Here is a 21,182-nt window from a genome sequence, read left to right as displayed (position 1 = left end):
CTCAGGGAATACCACACCCCATTTCTGGCCTCTCTCCTGGCACTGCACAAACATGGTGCACAGACATGCATGCTGACAAAACACCCCTACACAGAAAATAAATAATTTTCTAAAGGTGGAAACCAAAAGAATAAGGAGTTCAAGGCCACCTGTGGCTACCTAGTAGATTTGAGGCCAACCTAGTACCCATGAGAGCATGGCCAGAAGCATCACTGGGTAAGGGTCTGAAGATGGTGGTGTGGGCTAGGGACTGGAGACACTGAATTTAACCTGAAAACTCACTGCCAGAGTGAACCGTGCAATGACACTGAAATGTGCTCTCACTTTCATGAACTGCACAGACCCTGTTTCCAGAGCAGTTAGTTATAGGTGATGTTAGGATTCCAGCACATCTTTCAGAGGCCATCTGCTCTGAACCAAGGTGGCCTCTGGAGAGAAGGCTTCTACTGGCACCCAGGTGAGGGCTGAAGGAACTGGGTTGCATGACATCAGACCTGCCGCTGTTCCTTGGAAAAACCAAGCTTGAGATGCACTTTCTTTTTTTTTAATATTTTATTTATTTATTATGTATACAATGTTCTGCTTCCATGTATATCTACACACTAGAAAAGGGCACCAGATCTTATAACAGATGGTTGTGAGCCACCATGTGGTTGCTGGGAATTGAACTCAGGACTTCTGGAAGAGCAGTCAGTGCTCTTAACCTCTGAGCCATCTCTCCAGCCCCCTTGATCCACTTTCTAAGCACCGAGTCAACATTTCCGGTTACAGCCTGGAGGACAAAGGCTGAAATGCTGGAAGGGACACCAGGAGACCTGCCCTTCAGTGGGTACCAGAGCCCCTGACCTGCTAACTTGACTGGATGGGATGTCACAGGGGAAAAAATGGGGATCTGGGGTAGGTCGGAAGGTGAATCCCCTGCACCAGGATCTGTGGCCTCACAGAGAGAGTGGTAAACCCTTGGGTTGGTGGGAACAAACGTGATGAAGACACAAAGGACCCAGCATGGCCATGTCCACACCTTAGGAATACAAGATAGCTGAAAAAAAGTGCCTGTGAGAAGAGATCTCTAGCAGCCAGATCACAGACGATGGATAGACTCACCTAATACGGTGGCAGATGCTGCCAATGCTTAGGCCTGTCCACACCGACTGCCGCTGATGATGTAGGGAGACAGAGCACCAGAAACACTGACCCGTAGCTCCTCGCTGAGAAGATCATTGTGCTCCAGGACCAGGTATCATTCACTACCCGGGACCCAGAGCAGGAAGCCTGTTGGAGAACCCCACTCAGGCCTCTCACCCTGTGGAGGTGCTGGCCAGAAGGAGTCCCTTGTCTCCATCTCCTGACAAGGCTCCTCTACAGGTCACACTGTGTGTGGCTCCACCACACCTGCACATATGCCCTGGGGCAGCTAATAGCGGGTTTAGACTCTGCTCAGCTCTGTCCCCTGATCAACTTTCCCAATCTCCTAGGGTTCAGGTACTTCATCTGTGGGAGAATGATGTGTCTGGGGGACACTATGTCCATCACCGGAGGTCACCACACCCACTATCAGCACTCAGCTGCAAAGGCCCCCATTATAGACAGTCTTTTGTTTTGAGACAGGGTTTCTCTGTGCAGCCCTGGTTGTCCTGGCACTCGCTATGTAGACCAGGCTGGCCTCAAACTCACAGAGATCTGCCTGTCTCTGCCTCCCAAGTGCTGTGATTATTGGTATGTGCTACCATCACCAGCTACCAGCTACAGTTCTTAAAATTTCACCCTTACCTTTTGAGAATTCCCTGCTGTTTTGAGGAACCCTTTGCTTGCCTAATCCAAGGAGTACAATGTAAGGGCCAGCACCCTGTCTGGGCAAGTGAAGGCAAGTGACAGACATGATCCCTCAGTGCGGGCTCTAAATGCCGAGACACATTTTACTGAACTAATTTCCCCTTTTGCTTTGCCAGATATATTTCATGAACTTTCAGTTCCATCAGCATGGACCCCTTTGCCCACAGCCCTTCCAGCATCACGTGACTTCACCATAACCCTTGCACTGGACATGCTTTTACCCCACGCAGTGCCAACAAAAAAGCTGCTTGAAACACAGACCTGAGACTGTCGTGTGCTATGAACTGTCCTGTCCTTACCACAAGCACAAAGCTTCCTGCACATATAATGGTTTCATCAGGGGAAATTAAGGCAGACTATGCATCCCGAAATTCCTCAGCATGTATCAGCGTATACTTGAATTACAACAATTTTGATTTCTAAACAATTGTTGGATTCTAAAATTTTCTGGTTAAGTTGCTTAAATTTCAAATCTAAAAATGTAACATGAATTTTGGCTTAAGGTTAGGACATAATTCCAACAATTTCTGAAATGGCCCCAAACATACTTCTACCACTTTGTACTATGAATTTACATGAAATAGTATCCTCAAAACTGACAATTATAAAATCAGGATATCAGCCAATTCTGAAAAACACTGATGAGGCTTTTGAATATTCAGGCAAGATTTAGTTCTTTATATAAAAATAAACAAGCAGTTATCTCATTAGTTTGTAAATTTGTCTTCATCTTTAATGTTAACCTAACATATATGCCAAAGAAAGTTACGATTATTAGTTAACAATTTGTTTGAGATAGTCTTACTATAGAGCTCTGGCTGTTCTGGAACAGACCAGGCTGGCCTCTAACTCAGAGATCCACCTTCCTGAGTGCTAGGATTAAAGGTATGCAACCACTACACCACCCAGCTTAAATGCTTGATTTGCATATGTAATACACTTGCATACATGAGATCTGTGAGGAGGGTGAGAAAGCCAAGAAGCCTATCCCAATTTAATGATTAAAATCTGGGAGGAAATCCATCTCTCTAGTCTGTGTCTTTCCCCCACTGTAACATTCAAAGCCTTTCCTGAGGGTCTGAAGAGATGGCTCAGTGGTTAAAAGACATGGTACTCTTGCAGAGGACCCAAGTTCAGTTCCCAGTCCCTACACTAGACAGCCCACAACCATCTATGAGATCTGTCATCCCTTTTGGATCCCAAGGACATTTAGACATACCCATTAACAGTTACACATGTACACAACCTGGGCACAGGGCTAAGACTCCTGTGGAGTCTCTGGACAGATTGTCATACAGCCCCCTGCAGGTGTCATACTGTACTTGGGCACTAGGGGAAAAAGATAAAACTGAGTGAAGGACTAAGGATAGAGCACTTGTTGGACATGGTGGTCTGGAGTGGCCTCTCTGTAGAGAAGTGGCGTGTGAGCAAAAACCTGGCTAATGTGCAGTCACATGATCTGGACTACAACAATTTAGAAACTATGTCGAAACTACACTGGTGCTGAAAAGCCAAGAAAGGGTTCCCACCAGTCCAAGACAAGGTGGTATGGGCAAACATGCACTTACGACATGCGTCTGGTTCAGACAGTTCCTGAAATTAAAAGGGAATAAGGAGCCAAGAACTGCACTGCTATGTTTCAGACAGTGCTTGTCGGATGCCCCTTAAATGTCTGTTGCATTAAGGCTGCACCACTGGGAGGCAGTGGACCTGCAGGAAATGAGGCCTAGTGGAAGGTGTGTGGGCCCAAGGTCTTCAAGGTACACTTTTCTCTCCATGATTTCTTCTAAGGGAGGGAAGGAAAACAGGGGTGGAATGAGACCTTGAACTTCCTAACCTAGGAGTGAACCCTTCTCATGTACTATGTTGTGGCACTGTGACACTAAGGAATATGGAGTCAATGGTTCAGAGCACAGCAGCCTATCAAATCCCACAATACTGGTTGAGAAATTACTCTTTATTTGTAGAACAGCAAAAATTGGGGGAAACATTGTGATTTTTAAGGAGGGTCCCTGTCCTCCTGTTTAGAGGTGCTGTCCATCAATCATCTGGGGGAGAGCAGGCTTGCCCAAAAAGTCAAATTCTTGGCTTCTGAGATTCTCAGAATTTTGGAAAGTTGGAGCAGAGGCGATGGGATGAGTGCCAGAAGGCCTGGACTCACAAAGCAGGCTCTGGGGAGAGGCTTTATTTGGTTTATTTTTTCACAGCTCTAAAAACAGGCATGGTTTGTTCACAGCATCCTACATTCTGAAGAGTTTGAGTGGAGTTATGGAGAGAGAAAGAGAAAAAGCATGCTGATAAAGAGCAATCCAAACAGATAAGTGTCCAAGCAGCCAGGCTGGTAGGAAGCTGGGGCTGGCATGCCTCAGGCCCTGTGTGGGCAGCAGGCTACAGGAACCTCAAAACTAAGTGTGAGCCCCATGGAAAACCCCACACCCATGTCAGGCAGTGGTGGCACATGTCTTTAATCCTAGCACTTGGGAGGCAGAGGCAGGCGGATCTGAGTTTGAAGTCAGCCTGGATCTACACAAGTTCCAGAACAGCCAGGGCTACATAGAGAGATCCTGGTCTCAAAAAAAAAACAAAAACAAAAACAAAAAACAAAAACAAAACAAAAAACAAAAAAACAAAAAAAAACAAAAACAAAAAACAAAACTAAAAATAAACATCCAATGGGAAGCTACCTAAGTTCCTGGAACCAGAGGATTTCACTCAGGCCCCTCAGAGGAGCACAGGGAAGATTAAGATGGTGGGACTGGAGTCAGGAGGCTGGCTCTGTGGACAAAAAGGTCAGGTGAAAGGGGGCTACTTCAGACAGCTCCTCCAGTCACCCATCCTGCACACACCTCCACAGCTCTCCACTAAATCCTGCTGAGGAAGGTGGCCTCTACCGTGGGACAGTGAAGTGTAGGCACCAGGGCAAGTGGGCTCAAAACCACTATAGTCCCAGGGGACCATGCAGAACAAAGATGTAGGATGGGGCCCTCCAAACCAGGACCCAGCTATGATCGACCACAGGGACCAGAGGAGAAAGGAAGTCTCTACAAAAGCCAGGGGTGGGGGTGGGGGGGTCCAGGTGCCTGCAAGCAGGAACACAAACCACCTTAGCCCAGAGCTGAGGTTGCTTTAGAAGAGAAGGAAGTGGGGGGAAGCAAAGGAAGAGACCCCTGAGAGGCATCTTAAACTGATTATCACTGATTATCAGGGTGGGGAGACTGAGTTTGCAACATCCCACAACTTAAGGAAGGGAGCTTGGGTAGTCTTCTCAGCTCTGGAAAGAGAAGTGATACGGCTTGTCTCTTTGAGATGAAGAGGTCTTCAGATGGCTGTGTCCCAATCTTCGAGCAGTAACATGATAGTAGTAGTGCTGGCTGGCTCCAATCACGGACTATGAACTTCGCACACCTGTGCCACTTGGCTGGGGCAGAATCAGCAGAACCCTGGAAGTCCCATGACTTGGTGACTGACATCCCTTTCTGTGCCAGCGCGGCATGCTTCTCCTTCAGCATTACTCCTGCTGACCTGTTCGGTGTTGCTCTCCTCCAGTTCTGTGAGCCTGGAGCCCTGGAAGTCTGTTTTTTGCATCCCAGTGTTGGCCAGATACCTGCAGTGTGGTGCTTACACAGCTTCTACTGAATTTACAGCAGCAGCAGCAGCAGCAGCTCTTCCTTAGTCTCTGCCAGCTCCTGTCCCAGTAGCCCCTTCGCTCACACATACCCATCAAAAAATTCTGGGCATGTTAGAGCAGTGGCTCCAACCCAAGTGGCCAGGACTTCCCCCAGCAGTTACAGGAAGGAATGCATTGGCCATGTACAAAGGTATAGAATCTCACATTCAGAACAGAACAAAATAATAAAAGGACCACCATACAGGTCTTCCTGAAAACAAACTTGTTTATACAGACAAGTCATGAGGGCCATCCCGGGAAGCTCTCCCAGTAGTCGAGGATCAACGCACTCTGGGACTGGATCTGCCCAGGACAAATGCAACTATGGCCCAGGTGGTGATGATGCTGCAGACTCTGTAAGATAAAGACCCAAGAGTCAGATGCCTGGGCAGGGCAGGGTCTGCCTGGGGACCAGTGGCAACTGGCACAGGCTCTGCTCTCCATTCTCTCCTCCCAATGTTGTCCAACCAAATGTCTTTTGAGACAAGCTCTCAAGTATCCCAGGCTGGCGTCAGACTCAGACTTTCTAAGTTCCTGGTCCTCTGCATCCCAAGTGCTGGAGTTACAGGTGTGGACCACCGTGTAGTTTAGGGAGTGCCAGGGAGTGAACCCAGAGCTAAGCAAGCACTCTACCACCTGAGCTACATCCCCAGCACAAATAGCCTTTCAGCCATTCTCTGGATGCCAATGACGAATGTCTGCCTCTTGGGATCAGTACAGGCAAGCTGCCTCCCAGAGATGGAGGTCAGAGACTCGCAGGTCAAGAGACTGCCCGCAAGTAGATTGTCCATGGCAGCTGTGGCTCCTAAATCCTTTGTAGCCTCACAAAGCTTCAGCAACTCCAAGTCTGGTGTTTCAGTCACTTTGGCCCCAACCCTTTTTTTCCCCTCAGGGCTGCTGCTTGCTTGACCCCCTTCCCATCACCCAGCCATACTTGCCCTGATGATGCCCCCCATTGGCACAGGAGACAGCAAGGCTTTTGCAAATGGGAGGTGGATTGCATCCCTCCTCTCAATCCCTCAACACTTGGCTTCTCCTATATCAACAGCCCTCAAGGTGTAGCCCCCATTGGATGGGACCCATTCCATACCTTATCCCTTTGCTTGTTCCCCTTTATTGGCCCCCTGCTCTCCACTCAAGGGCTGTTACCACCTGCCTGAATGCTGTTCCCCACTCCTTACTTCAGTGAATCTTACTGAAATGTCCATCATCTCCTCTGCACTCTCCCCCCACACACACACACCAGGTCTCTCCCCATCGTCTCTGCACTGTATCCTCGCCTCACCCCAGGTCTCTCCTATCATCTCCTCTGTACTTCTCCCACTAGCTGAGAGTTTCACTTTGGCCCACTGATAAAGCAGGACCCAACATTCCAGTGGGATGGTCTGAATGAATGAATAAGCTTCACTTCACATCTGTCAACAACTGCTTGACAACTCAGCTAGTGAGGGGCTAGAACCAGACCACATGGGACCTCAGCGGGCAGGTGACTCACTTTAACAGGCAGGTGATGTTGGGGGAATGTTTCCAGTAGCGGTACAGGGCGACCTGCAGGGTTGGGTGGCTCCTGTACTCCTTCAAGACGCTGCGGGCACTGCCAAAAGAAGTTTGCACAAGTCAGCAGATAATGTAGCCACATACAGCCACTAAAGAGGCAGTAAGGATAAACAGGGGCTTGGAGTCGGATACCTACTCCTTAAACTTATTGGTGAGGAGCAGGAACTGGTTTTGGGTGAATCGCCTGACATCGAACTTGCAAAGATTCTGGAACTCACGGTAGACTTGATGCTCGGTGACCCCAGGCCACCTCTTGACAGTAAGGATGAGTACAGGAGGCCGGATACTGGGGTAATCTGGGCCAGAAAGATTCTAGGCAAACAAAACCAAGAAATTCTCCATGGTTCATGACACCTCATACACCTTAAAATGCTCAAGAACCTAGATGCTCTGCTCAGGGCTGGAGCAGGAAGGAGAAGGAGTGAATCTACGCAGATTGACAGAAAAACAGAAGAAACAAGTATTATGGGGAGGGAGTGACCCTTCTCCTTGGCTCCCACTGCATTGTCATCAGGACCCCACAGCACATCAGAGAGCGTTAGGCAGCTGCCCATCACAGGCCTGAGCAAGGTCAGTCAGAGAGCAGAGTGAGACATACTCACAATTTTAGGAACCCCAGCTCGGATAAGATTCACTTGGTTCACATAGGGCTCCAGCACATCCAGGTATTGTGAGAAGGTGAGCTCGTCCACAGAACCAGCACTGCATGGACAGATAAAAGCCAGAAGCACTCAGGCAAGATGTCAGGCACAGCTAAGGTTCTGAGGGGCTGGAGAGATGGCTCAGCGGTATGAGCACTAGGCTGGTCTTCCAGAGGTCCCTGAGTTCAATTCCCAGCAACCACATGATGGCTAATAGCTAAGGTTCTGGTTTGGGAGCAGGGAAGGGGGCTGCTTCAGGCACCTCTTCTTTCCACCTCTGCCAAGTTTTGGGGCTCATTTTGGTGGGCTTCCTTCACACATACAAGCAGAGTTTAGACCAAGAGCTTCTCTGCTGACCAGCACTGGCAGCAGGCTCAGAGAATGAGAGAGGCCCCTGTCTGGATGAAGCTCTACTTTATACTCTCTGAAGTGACATCACCCTTGACTCCACATAAAGGCCATCCCTTGCCACCAGCATCTCTACCAGCTGCACCCCAAACACAGATCCCAGAATTGGCAGGCCTAGACAGCCATGAGCTCCTCTAACCTGAGAAGGGTTTTCCAGTCCTGAAGCTAAAAGGAACAAAGGGAGGAAGGCCTGGCCCCAGGGACTGAGCCACACTGCTGCTAGCAGCCCACTGTGCCAGCACACAGCAACTGCCAGTGGGCACCTGAATGCTGCCACAGCAGAGGAAGAGGAAACCAGCTGGCAGGTCCCTCACGTAAGTTATAAGCCTCACATCAATATGTCATACAACATTTGTATGTATATCTGTGGCCAAAATAGACAGATAAAGGAGGTTCCTAAATTAACAGATTATAGTCCAAAACATTTGCTAGGCCAGTCCTGAAGAACAGGTCACAACTATGAGAAAATCCTCCTGTGGAATTAATGAGCCCCACTAACAGCTCTGTCACACAAAGGTGCTCTTGGTGCTCATATGCCAGCTCATCAGGAGGCCACCACCAGGGGCAATGCATTCATGTTCTGATTTGGGTTTCTGTGTTCCTCCATCCAGGCACCTCTCCTGTTCACTGTCCTGCCTGCAGTCTTGAGGAACCCCTGTAATGTGTCTCATCCTATCCCCTCGCTCACTGTCACCTCCAACAGCTGTGAGAACACTTGTAGCTAACAAAGCCAAGGCACTGAGCCAGGAAGTTCTCTAGTCAAACCCAGCTGTGTGGGTCCCCTGATGTATATATACCAGGACCCAGGCAGGGGATGGCACGGAAGGAAAGGGCTCCTTGGGGCAGGCTGGCTCTGGGTGAGAAACCCACATACTACACTTTCCTTCACGATATGGTGGTCCTGGTTGAGACCTATGGAGGATGGAAGGGAGGGTACTCACTCATGCACCCTCTCCAGGAGCAAGTGCGCCACTTTCAAAAGAACTGGAAGAAAAAGTTGGAGATGTAACCACTCAAGGCTTGTGGAAAAGTGAAAACTCAACTCTATGTGCAACACCACATGAACCCAGGGCAGAATGCTCTTCTAATTAGGGAACACGTTACCTGACCCACAGAGGAAGGCATCATATCCAGCTTCATGGGGGCACTTGGTCTCAGCTGACGTGATTTTCCAAAAGAGAGGGGGTCAGACAGTGATTAGAACAAGAAGTCCCTCTTCCCATCCCAGCCACCCACCACACAATGCAGCACAGTGTGCCCTGCTCCTGCACGTTTGTTCACCCTGGTCCCTGCCATGTAGACATGGCAGACTACATCCCACACATAGAGAGAAAGCGGGCTTCTGTGCCCTGAACATTCAGAGTTGTGTAGAGCAAAGCAAGACAGGCCAGGAAGGAATCCCCACCCAAGCCTCTGCAGCCTGCTGCCCAGGAACCATAGAACCCTCAGCTCAGCCCCAGGGTGATGGGAGAGGTCCTTCTGTAGGCCGTGAATATGTTTCTTATTGGTTGGTCAGTAAAGTTGCTTCAGCCAATGGACAGGCAGGATGTAGCCAGGCAGTAAGTATAGGCAAGGCAATAAGACTAAGAGAAGGCTAGGAAGAAGGAGTGATGGGGAATGTACTTCTGTGTATGTTTATCTTATTGATTATTGAACAAAATAATGTTTGGCCAATGATAGCAAGTTAGGCAGGACTAGGAGTCAAAGAAGATTCTGGAAAATGTAGAGAAGTGGTGTTCCAGGCAGGAAGTGACATAGCAAGGAGACTCATATTTAAGAGAGGAGAAACAGGAAGTGTCCCTTTTCCCCTTCCTCCTCCAGCGGCGCCATGTGAGCCACTGGCAAGACAGGGTGCCAGCGAAAGGCATCCTCTATAAGATGTCTTATAAAAATATAGATTTATGATAATTAACACTGAGTTAACAGATGAGAATCCTAGTCATTGGCCAAGCAGCATATGAACCTAATACAAGTTTCTGTGTATTAATTTGGGCCCTAACTCGGGCAGGCAGCTGGCGTAAAGCACACATGTGGCGGTGGGGCTTGGCAGCTTTTGGCAGAAAGATTTATCGTAACAAAGGAGAGATAGCCAAGACCGTGTGCAGATACATATATAGAAATGAGTTAATTAAGAGAGCTAGCCAGTAAGAAGCCTGAGCCACAGGCCAAACAGTTTATAATTAATATAAGCTTCTGTATGTTTATTTGGGACTAAATGGCTGTGGGACCAGATGGGACAGAAACTTCTACACCAGGGCACTTGGCCAACGGTGCAAGGGGCAGGGGCTCAGGACATACCATATTTTTCACACTCGCTTGCATGAATAATCTCTGGTCCAGTACTGTTAGTGGGATTCAAGTCACTATTAGGAGAAAAAAAGGGGGGGTGTAAAATCAACTCACTAAAAATAACTCCTCCTCTTGTCCCCAAGTTTCTTAAATTAGAGATATCCACTCAGCACATGCTTTTTAAAAGGCAAAGATCCAGGCAAACACATCAAAACAGGGGCTTGGGGTAAGTTAAAACCAGAGAAAGGTCTTGGGAAGCTGAGGCCACAGGCCTTGCTCCAGAAGCACCATCCTCACCTGCTTAGCACATCATACACTTCTGAGAGGTTGGAGACTCGTGGGAAACGCATTTCCTGCAAGGGCAGAGAACAAACACTGAGCTTGGGGTCAACATCTGCTGCAGACCTCACAAAGAAAGGGTCCTGACATGGGCCTAGTCAATCCTGGCCTCAACACCTCCTTTCCCTTCCTCCCCCAGAGACCTAGCTGCCCTTATTCCTTCATTCCAGCCTCAGGAGACCAGGAGATAGATGTTCTGCTAACCCTGGCTAGAAGTGTCACTCGAAGAACTCATACTCTCATGAAATATGAGTGCTCAGGGACCTGAGACATGGACTGGGCCACAAGTGCAGAATATCTGGCATTCTGGAATCAGAAGGTCTTGGGGTGACAAGTTACTAAAATCCCAAGATCAAAGATCAAACTCTGGGCAAGACTACACTGAAGCCCCCCTTCTGAGTTCTGCTGCCCTCCTCCCCAGTCACTTATCCCAAGGCTGTAGAACACTAATGGTGTCCCCTATTTGTTATTCTGTTTAATTTCTGAAAGCATCGAAAGTAATCCCGTGCCTCCCTTTCCCCCATGTAGTGTTACCTGGGCTACAGGACAGTCATTCAGGAAGCTTTCCAAGGGTCACCTGGCTCCACTCTAGACCACATGGAGTGTACAGGGGCTGGGATCAGTTTGCAACCCCTGGTAACTCTAACTCTGCCAGAGAACCTGTGACTCCTATGCTTCCTCCAGACTGAGGGCTCCCTCATCCTTTACTGTGATACTCTCTAGGCATCCACGGGTTCATAAAATACACACTGAGCTCTAAAATAAGCTGTCCAGGCCACACATGATGGCACACACCTTTGATCCCAGTATGTGGAAGGCTGAGACAGAACTGTCATGAATTCAAGGTCAGCCAGGGTTGACCTATCTTTAAAAGTCCAATGAAAAAGTACACAATCTATGTACAAATATAGCACAACTGGGGACTAGAATATGTTAAAATCCACAGAAAGGTGTCATCTGTATAGACACAACATCCCCTACCCCAAAGCATTACCTTCCAGATGTCTTTTGTCACATTCTTGGTGTCAATGATGACAGGAAACAGGTTGTGGATATTCTGCTTAAACTCATCATAGCTTTCTGAGGAGGAAGGTCCAGATGGGGGACCCATCAATTTGTGGGTTCAAGGAAATAGCAGACCCACCCCACCCTCTAGCCCAGCTTGCCACCAGCCTGACTAGTAAAGCAAGCAGAGAGTACAGACAAGAACCAGAAATGTCCCTAATCCTCATCTATGATTTCAAAGCCCCAGCCATGCTACTACTATCACTTTCTATGGTAAAGGCCACAAGGCTTTCCAAACAGGAAAAGGGTACATATAACCCTGCTTGAGGAAGTCTCTTGGTCTCTACCCAGACTATGATACAGGTACAGACCTGAGGTTATGAGAGCACAGCTTCACCCCTACCTGGAAGAGGTTTGTAGAACTTTTCATGGAGATGCAGTAGGTCCATCATCATATTGTGTCCTATCAGAGGCTATTTGGAGTAAAGCAACAGGTAAGATAAAGGAAAGGCTAAACATCAGGCTGACGCTTGCTTCTTTCAATAAAGGTCATAACTCTAGACCACCTGATAATCCAGCATGGCTGTCTCAACTCTTACTCAAGGTAATGGGACTGTTGAGATGGAAGGCAAGAAGGGAACAGGCAGGGGGGAAGAGGAGGAGGAAAGGGGAGGGGGAAGTGAAGAGAGAGGGAGGAAGAGAAGGGGAGGAAGGGTAAAGGGGAGAGAGGGAAGGATGGGGGAAGGGAGGGAGGGAAGAGAGAAAGGGAGAGGGGGAGGGGAAGGGGGAGAGGAAAAAGGAAGGGGAGGAAGATGGCAGGGGAGAGAGAGGGAAGGGGAGGGAGATGGAAGGAGGGAGGGGGAGATGAGTGAACACTAGAGACTTGAGGCAGGGTACTGGAAGACAGACACAATTTCTCTAAGCAATTTTAGGTAGTTAAAACTATTGTGCTGCTACAAGGGACAAAGGCATAGGAGCATCTCACAGTCATAGTCTTTCCTCAAACCCACCATGGGAAAACAAGGCTGGGTCCAGGAAGCTGGTTAGCAAAAACAAAGACAGTCACAAGAAAATTTTACTAGTAAGTCATTTTCTTTTATAATGGGTGTTTGGGCTGCACTATGTCTATGCATTATGCATTATGCATGTCTGGTGCCAGAAGAGGCCGTCAAATGCACTGAAACCATGTCCCCCTCCCCCAAGAATCACTTATTTAAAAAAAAAAAAAAAGACATCTTTAATCTCTTCTTTGCCTTCTGAAGGTTAAGTGAACAAAGATAATTTTGTTGACAAAGAAGCCTTCACAATCCACCACCACTAATACAAAAGATGACGGGAAAAAAACAAAAAGAAAAGAGATGTTTTCTACCTTCTGGGCTCTCACCAACATCTTGAAAAAGACAGAAAAGCCCCTTGCAGAGAGCACAATCTCCTCCCTCCAACACCTGATTTGATCGCAAGAGGCATTCTCAAGGTACCAGCGATGAGGCTGACTGACCTTCTTCACAATCACCTGTAGTGAAGAAGAGAGGCATGGCCATGTGAGCGCCCAGGGATGCAGTTCGAAAGCAAGTGTCTCTTTAACATGGGACACACACACATACACACACACACACACACACACACACACACACACACACACACAGACACACACAGACACACACAGACACACACAGAAGCCTTTCATAGGCCAGATCTGGCTGACAGAGAGGTGACAGGCGGCCACTAAGAAGGCACAGCTAGGTGAGGACTCACCCCTTCATCTTTCAGCACTGTCCAGATATTGGGGAGGGCCTGCCTCAGGACCATTTGGACTTCATAGGCTTGGAACCCTGCAGCGAGGAAATACAAGACACACACAGACCCTGGGACACTATCAAACTTTCCTTCCCTCTGGGAGAAGGGTGGAGAGACTCTGTGACTGGTAGACTACGCCAGATGCCTGCTTCCAGGGTGCGTGAGCCATGTGGACCGTGTGCCTGCTGTGATGGTCTAGGGACACACATATTAACCCTGTTAGAAATTAGTACTAGTCACAACTCACAAGACACTTCAGTAGCAAAAAAAGTTTAAAAATAACAAGTATAAAAGCAAAAATATTTATAGTGACTTGAATGTGGTGCTACATTCCTTTGCTCCTAGTACTCTGGAGCAGAGGCAACCAGATCTTTGAATTTGAGGCCAGTCCCATTTACATCAAATGTTCCAGGCCAGCCGAGGCTACACAGTCAGATCTAAGAAAACCTGGATTCTGTTCCAGGAACCCACATGGTGGCTCACAACCACCTGTAACTACAGTTCCAGGAGATCTGGATGCCCTCTTCTGTCCATGTTGTACACCAGACATGCATATGGTACATATACATATATGTGGGCAAAACACACATATGCTTAAAACAAATACTAAAAAGAAAAAAATTGCAGCAGAAACAGTAGCTGGGGCTGGAGATGCCACCCACTTTCATCTCCATTGAATACACACAGGCACTCAGCTGTTCCAGATGTAAAGTTTCCTTTCTGAGCCTGAGTGGCCAGGAAGAGTACAGTGGCTACCAGCAGAGCTGAGCCTACCATAGCTTGTGCCACGGTGCAGGAAGATTTTACCCTCATTACTACAGCACCAGGACAGTGTCACAGCTGGGCTAGAGATAGCTCAGAGGTTAAGAGCACTCAGAGGTCCTGAGTTCAATGCCCAGCATCCACATGGTGGCTCACAACTATCTATGAGATCTGGTGCCCTCTTCTGGCCTGCAGGCATACATGCAGGCAGAACACTGTACACATCATAAATAGATAAATCTTCAAGAGTGTGATTTTAAAAAATTGTCACAGCCAAGCAACCTTAAGATAGTTTTGACCTCATAGACTCATGACAAAGGGTCTACAGAGGCTGCTCTGAGCATTACCTACAGGAGGGATCAGATTGCCACAAGTTACTAAAACAAGCATTCCAGTGGGATGGAAACAATGGCTCATGAGTGAGTCTCTACCCTTGACCCTCAATGCAGGTTAAAAAGCCTTTGGGACTTGGGAATTCAGGTCAGGACTTTCACCTCAGGATTAGCTACCTCCTGAGCAATGTCAAGACCCAGTCATGAAGCATCTAAGATTAGGACTTCTCGCAAAGAAGATGCATTATTCCCCACCCCCTAGTGCATTGCCGAGACACTCCCTGTGCTCCCAGGTGGGGAGGAATGGCCTCTTGCCTACCAGCAATACCAGGAAGAGTCATCCGGTCACCTTCCTCAGCCAGATCCAGCCACCTAGTCACCTTGTCAATCACCACCTTAATTTGGTCTTTATCCAGAGAACTGAAAATGGACACAGGGAGGCAGAAATGTTGGTGGAAATGCAGAAAGACAGGACATAGATGCACCCTCTGCTCCTCTGTCAGAAATCTAAGTTCTTTCTCCAAGTAACAAAATATTAAAAATTTAAAATGGGGGCTGGAGAGATGACTCAGCAATTAAGAGCACTGGATGCTCTTCTAGAGGACCCAGGCTCACAATTCCCAGCACTACCTGGTGGCTTGACCTTCTTCAACTCCAGTTCCAGGGGATCTGATACTATTCTGGCCTCCCTAGGCATCAGGCACATACAGGTGCAGACAAAAATGTGTGTTTTAAGGATCAAACTGGGGTTCTTCACGGCAATCATTTTACCAACTGAGCCTCACCTCCGAAACTACTTTTTCCCCCCAAGATTAAAGTAATGTTCTCATGGGAGTTGAAAGGAGGAGGAAATGGGCAGTGTTTTGGCCTCTCAGGAAAGTACAGGTGGCCAAAGCCATCCCAGCCAGAGGTGGGAAACACAGCAATAAGGAAAGCAAAGGCACTTGGGAGTGTGAACCCACCTTCGGACTCTCCAGTTCCCTCTCAAGATGCTCTCCCTAATTTTCTTCTCCTGCTCTTCATTCATGTATGGGATTCCATTTTTGAGGAACTGAAGTCAGGAAGAGAACAAGAGAACAGTGAGAGCTGTCTGAGGGCCGGGCAGCAGAGTGAGGGGACACCTTGGCACAGAACATTCAGAGTACCCAGCCATGGCCCCCTCCTTCAGGTTCATACCTTGTTATAGTCGAAGCCATACTGATTCAAAAACTGAACACTAGACGCCTGGAAAGAGAACTCCGAGTCCAAGATCCCAAACGTTGTAGGGAAGAGAAAGAAGTTACAGGAATGGGCTACATACCTATAAAGTAGAGACAGTGATGAGAAGCCTGGTTCAGGACAGACAAACTAGCCTGGCTCATATATCAGGCCCTGGGTTGGGCTGGGTTTTTATTTCTTAAGGAGCTGAATGTTTTCTGAAATCTGAATGTATTTAGGTGCTCTGTCTAGTGGCCAAAGAAAATAGGCAATAATACTGTCCTTGAGGAGCAAAGTCTAAAGCAGAAATAGGTCCATGGTCCACCCAAAGGCTCCAGATATTCAGCCAGAGCAGCATGGAGGTAACCCCCAACACACATGGGTCAGGTTCCTGCAACAGCTTCCAGGCAGGGGTGCCCCAAAAGGTGCAGCATTCTTTTGACTGCTGGCACCTGAGAGCTTCCAGGCAGCTCAAAGTCTCTCTAGATGTCAACACACTTTACTACTTCCCAAAGATGTACAAGGACCAGCTGATGGGAAAGAAAGGAGAGCCCGGGCACTTTAAGACACAGGGCAGGGGAGACCCCCACACAGACTGTACTGTACTACTTCAGAGCACAGCATGTATGCAAGAGCCAGAAGTCAAAACAGAGAGTGTCCAGGGCAAAGTGATTCAGATGCTCAAGGCAAAGCTGCCAAACAGAGACAGGAAAAGCTGTTTGTAGTACAGCTGTTATGTGATACATACTTGTTTGATTCTCCTTCAATGCTGGAAAACACAGACAAACCTAGAAAAACAGCAGAAGTAATGAATACTGAGAGGCAAAGCCACCTGATGTCAAGCAAAGACCAAACACTGCTGCCCATGCTTTGCACCCACAGACAGAGAAGGCTGCAGAAAGGGGAAACCACCCTTCTGAAAAACAGACCTGCAGCATGAGGTCTGCCACACCATAGCTTGTGCTGAAATTACCAAAATGTAATGATGGCCACTTTTCAAAGCACTGAAGTAGCAGATCAACATTTTCGTAGCTTTAAAAATGAGCCACGATTACACACACCTGTAATCCCAGTACTCAGGAGGTAGAGGCAGGAGTATTAGAATTTGGCTACATTTCTCCAGAGGTTAAGACAGGAAGATTTTGTAAGTTTAAGGCGATCCCAGGTTTCGGTATGAGATTCTGTCTCAGGAGATGACTCAGTGGACAAAGGCACTTACACATAAACCCAAATTTAATCCCTGGAACTGATGTAAAGGTGGAAGGACAGAATGTGTCCCACACTCATGATGAATCAACTTTAAATTTTAAAAGCTCAAAATAAACAAAACAGACATACTTGACTACTTTGAAAATCCCTGTATTACTAGGCAAATAAGCCACTCAAACATGGAGAACAAAAAACCTTGAGAGCAATTTCTTATATTTCTCAAATATATAAGAAAAAAAAAGCCTAAGAATAGAAGGGAATGCAGATGTGCGCACACACACAGATGTTCATCTCCAGAAAAAGCAGGGGTCCATAAAACTTGGCCCAGAGCTTGTTTTGTAATTCATTTTACTGGAAAATTCAGGACCCCTATTACAAAGGCAGGCCTGGTAAAAGAAATGTCACCTACAAAACCTTAGCTACTATCTAGTCCTTCACATAAAGTTTGTGACCCCAGTATTATAAAATGTAAATCAGAGTATTTTTTAGTCTATCAAGTTGAATTAAAAATTCAGACTCATTAATTCCCAGGGTTTTTTATAGGAATGAACACTCACTGTTGCTGGTATGGGTAACTAAAAACATTGTGGATGATTGGTAGTATACATCTAATTCTGTCTCAAGGACAGAACTATCTCAGATGCACAAAAGTGTAACAGTGTGCAAATATAAAAATGCATTTAATTATAAACAAGTAGTTACTAAATATACCTTATGTAGGACACTATGTCTATGGAACTGTATATATGACCAGGTCTGTTTGATAATAGACTCCCACACATATTTTTGCTCAAATGATGGAATAGTTTAAACAGGGATTATCCCTGACCACTGTTCTGTTTAGGCCACAAAATAATGCACTTGGGAAGCAGAGGCAGGCGGATCTCTGTGAGTTCAGAACCAGCCTGGTCTACAAGCACTAATTCTAGGACAGGCTCCAAAACTACAGAGAAACCCTGTCTCCAAAAACCAAAAGAAGAAAATGGTCATAGAGCAACAGAAAACCCAGACAGTAAAAAACCTTCTGAGTCAGGCATTGGTGGCACACACCTTTAATCCCCATACTCAGGAGGCAGAGGCAGGCGGATCTGCTTTCAAACAAACATCCCTGACTAAAGATACACTAATTCCCTGAAATCAGATCTCAAGAACAAATACTCTTCAACTAAAACATAAAAATTTAGCTGTTTTTAAAAATGAGATTTCTAAATCAAGGGAAAAAACAAAACCTTGAACTGCAGCCATAAACTCCTACTTCATTCTGAAAAAAAAAGTACAAATTGCCAGGCATTGGTGGTGCACTGCACAACTTTAATCCCAGCACTCGGGAGGCAGGCAAATCTCTGTGAATTCGAGGCCAGCCTGGTTGGTCTACAGAGCAGAGTTCCAAAACAGGCTCCAAAGCAATACTGAGAAATCCTGTCTCGAAAAACAAAACAACAACAACAAAAACAAACAAACAAACAAAAAAATCTTCTTGAGTCGGTTGGTGGTGGCTCACATCTTTTATCCCAGCACTAGGGAGACAGAGGCAGGCATCTCTGAGTTCAAGGCCAGCCTGGTTCCAAGACAACCTCCAAAGCAATACAGAGAAACCCTGTCTTGAAAGACCAGAAACAAAAAAACCCTTCTTAAACGATCCACAACAAAGAGTTGAACATCAGACTCACCAATCTGACATATTGTAAATTGCTGAACACTCTGCCGGGTCTTCATATACCACTCGGATGGCAAATCAAAGAGACTGTGAAGAAAGAGGTGTCTCAGATACAGGCAGCAGGCCTCTGGGGCAGGCTCAGCTACTCTCAATCTGAGACCGGTTGGTTGTCTTTGTTAACACAATTAGGGAACACCTACCAGCATTTGACCAAAAAAAAGGCATAACTCTTAACAGGTGGGAGCAACCCATCCCCCAACGCCCCCCCCCCCAAATACCCAACACAAACCATTAAAAAAAGGCAACACCAACAGGAGCCTGCTGGGAAACAGTGCTAGTCTGGCAAGGCCTAATTAAAGAGACATTGGTGAGGGGCCTCTCTGGACTGTTAGACAGCCGTACCTGATCTGCTGGGGCCGGGACGAGTTTGAACGCAGACCTGTGAACTCTATGTCGAGACCTACGGGAAAGCAAAATAGACAGATCCTCGGGCATACATACAGCAAGCCACCTTTCACACTGTAAATGCTCCAGGTGGTACGAGTGTACACCTGGGTACTCAAGAAGCCAATTTAGTCAATAAAAGAAAACAGGAACCTGGCATACTGTTTCAAACAGGGCTGTCCGGACAACAGAAGCAGGAGCGGTGGGTTTGATTGCTTCAGGCCCCTGCAGGAGTGAGAAAACCTCCTCTCGGTTCTATGAGCCCCTCTGGCCTGGAGACCCACCTAGTACTGAACCACACACACCAGTCCGCAGGCTCTCCCTGACAGGCGACTCTGATGACAGGGCCTGCCACCCCAGGTACCTTACCCACAAAGTCTGCCTCATCGATGATATCGTGCAGGAATGAGAGGGTCTCTGCAAACTCGTCAGCACCTACGTCCATAGCCGCTAGTTCCGAGGCGCGCCGGATGTGGCCACGTGCTGTCCACGCGTTTCCGCTGCGCAGGGCTTTAATTCTCGTCGCGTGTGGCCTGCTACAGCCAGAACCAGTTTGGTACGAATTTGCATGTGATGCCCACAGCCTTGATCTTAACTTGCTAGGAAAGCAGAGGGTATTGCAGTCAAGAGCTCCTAGCTGTGCTGAAAGCATCCTTAGTACCGGCGATCAGCTAGTGTGGTCTTTACCCTGTAGAAATGCCTGCCTAAGGTAAGCAGTGACCAGTCTCCATGCTCACTAGTCTGTGGTCTAATGTACCCTCTCAGTTCTGGACTTGCAATCTTATAGAGACCTGGGCTTCTAAGTAAGGTGCTTCCCTTCGTATTTAACTCAAGGGAAGAAAAAAATATACCTTTGCTTCCACTTGGGTATTTATTGATCAGAGTGTGACTCCTGTGCCATTGGATGCTGAATGCCTCGGAGTCAGTGTTCTAAAAAAAAAAAAAAAAAAAAAAAAAAGGCACATGCTTACCATTTTTCTAATGGGACTGGAGAGATGGCCCAGGGGTTAAGAGCACTGGCTGCTCTTCCAGAGGACCCGGGTTTGATTCCCAGCACCCACATGGCAGCTCACAGCTGTCTGTAACAACAGTTCCAGGGGATCATTCATCCTCACACAGACATATATGCAGGAAAAACACCAATGCACATAAATAAATTAATCTTTTAAAAAATAAAATGACTTCTCAAAATACATTTCTCCTAAGTAAAGGCACCTTGTCTATATGTCTTCTCCACATTATACAAACTTTCAGAGAGCTGCCATGATCCCCCCAAGCTCCAGCCTAAGAAGTTTTTTTTTTTTTTTTACTATTATTTATTTAACCTTATTTTATGTACATTGGTGTGAAGTCAGATCCCCCAGAACTGGAGCTACAGACAGTTGTGTGCTGCCATGTGGGTGCTGGGAATTGAACTCAGGACCTCTGGAAGAGCAGCCAGTGCTCTTAACCACTGAGCCATCTCTCCAGACCCCCCCCCACGAAGTTTTTTGAGAAAGGGTTGTAAATGGAGTTAATTGGAATAGATAATAAAAAGCCGAACTTAGATATAGAGGGAAATGCTGAGAGATCAGAGAGAAGGAGCAAGCCCCCACCACAACTTATGTCCTTAGCGTCTCAAGAGAGAAGAGTGATTTGCTCCAATTTCTCCCTGCTTATATACTGTTTCTGCCCAGCTACCTCACTTCCTGTCTGTCCAGCCCTCCAGATCTCTATGGTTAGCTGGTGTCAAGCTCCACCCTCTGACCTTCAAACAGGATTTATTTGTGCAAGATAACACCACACAGGGATCTGGGCATTGGTGGTGCATGCCTTTGTTAGACCCCTGGAAAACTCAGGTATCGGGGTCCCAGGCCACGTTCGAGGTCACCCCAATCACTAGGCGGATTCGAGAGCTTGATGTAAACTGCATGAGGCTTTATTGTGATTTAACGAGCTAACCCCATGTTAGCTCGGGTCTTTCACCCACCCGCCATGGCAGATGGCTCGAAAAAGACAGCTCCTAGGGCCTCTCAAGAGATCTTATAGGGCAGAGTGTCTAGGGG

The 21,182-nt window shown here is 47.2% G+C and overlaps 1 protein-coding gene across 1 annotated transcript; it reads right to left on the bottom strand.

Moving 5' to 3' along the window:
* Positions 1-4,908: 4,908 nt before the first annotated feature.
* Pnldc1 (PARN like, ribonuclease domain containing 1) lies at positions 4,909-19,625 on the bottom strand. The gene is made up of 19 exons (XM_027400964.2): positions 19,507-19,625; positions 19,096-19,153; positions 18,707-18,780; positions 16,576-16,615; positions 15,807-15,930; positions 15,593-15,681; positions 14,950-15,050; positions 13,495-13,571; positions 13,109-13,252; positions 12,143-12,212; positions 11,729-11,814; positions 10,693-10,748; positions 10,405-10,469; positions 9,211-9,264; positions 9,048-9,090; positions 7,660-7,759; positions 7,194-7,369; positions 6,996-7,094; positions 4,909-5,854 (listed from the first exon to the last, which is right to left on the bottom strand). The coding sequence occupies exons 1-19, from the start codon at positions 19,580-19,582 to the stop codon at positions 5,782-5,784; spliced, it is 1,605 nt and encodes a 534-aa protein (XP_027256765.1). The 5' UTR covers positions 19,583-19,625; the 3' UTR covers positions 4,909-5,781.
* Positions 19,626-21,182: the final 1,557 nt, after the last annotated feature.

This window comes from Cricetulus griseus, chromosome 2, assembly GCF_003668045.3.
Source record: "Cricetulus griseus strain 17A/GY chromosome 2, alternate assembly CriGri-PICRH-1.0, whole genome shotgun sequence".
Lineage (NCBI taxonomy): Eukaryota > Metazoa > Chordata > Mammalia > Rodentia > Cricetidae > Cricetulus > Cricetulus griseus.
Note: the sequence above shows the minus strand (reverse complement) of the source record. Positions and strands in the feature narration are given on the sequence as shown.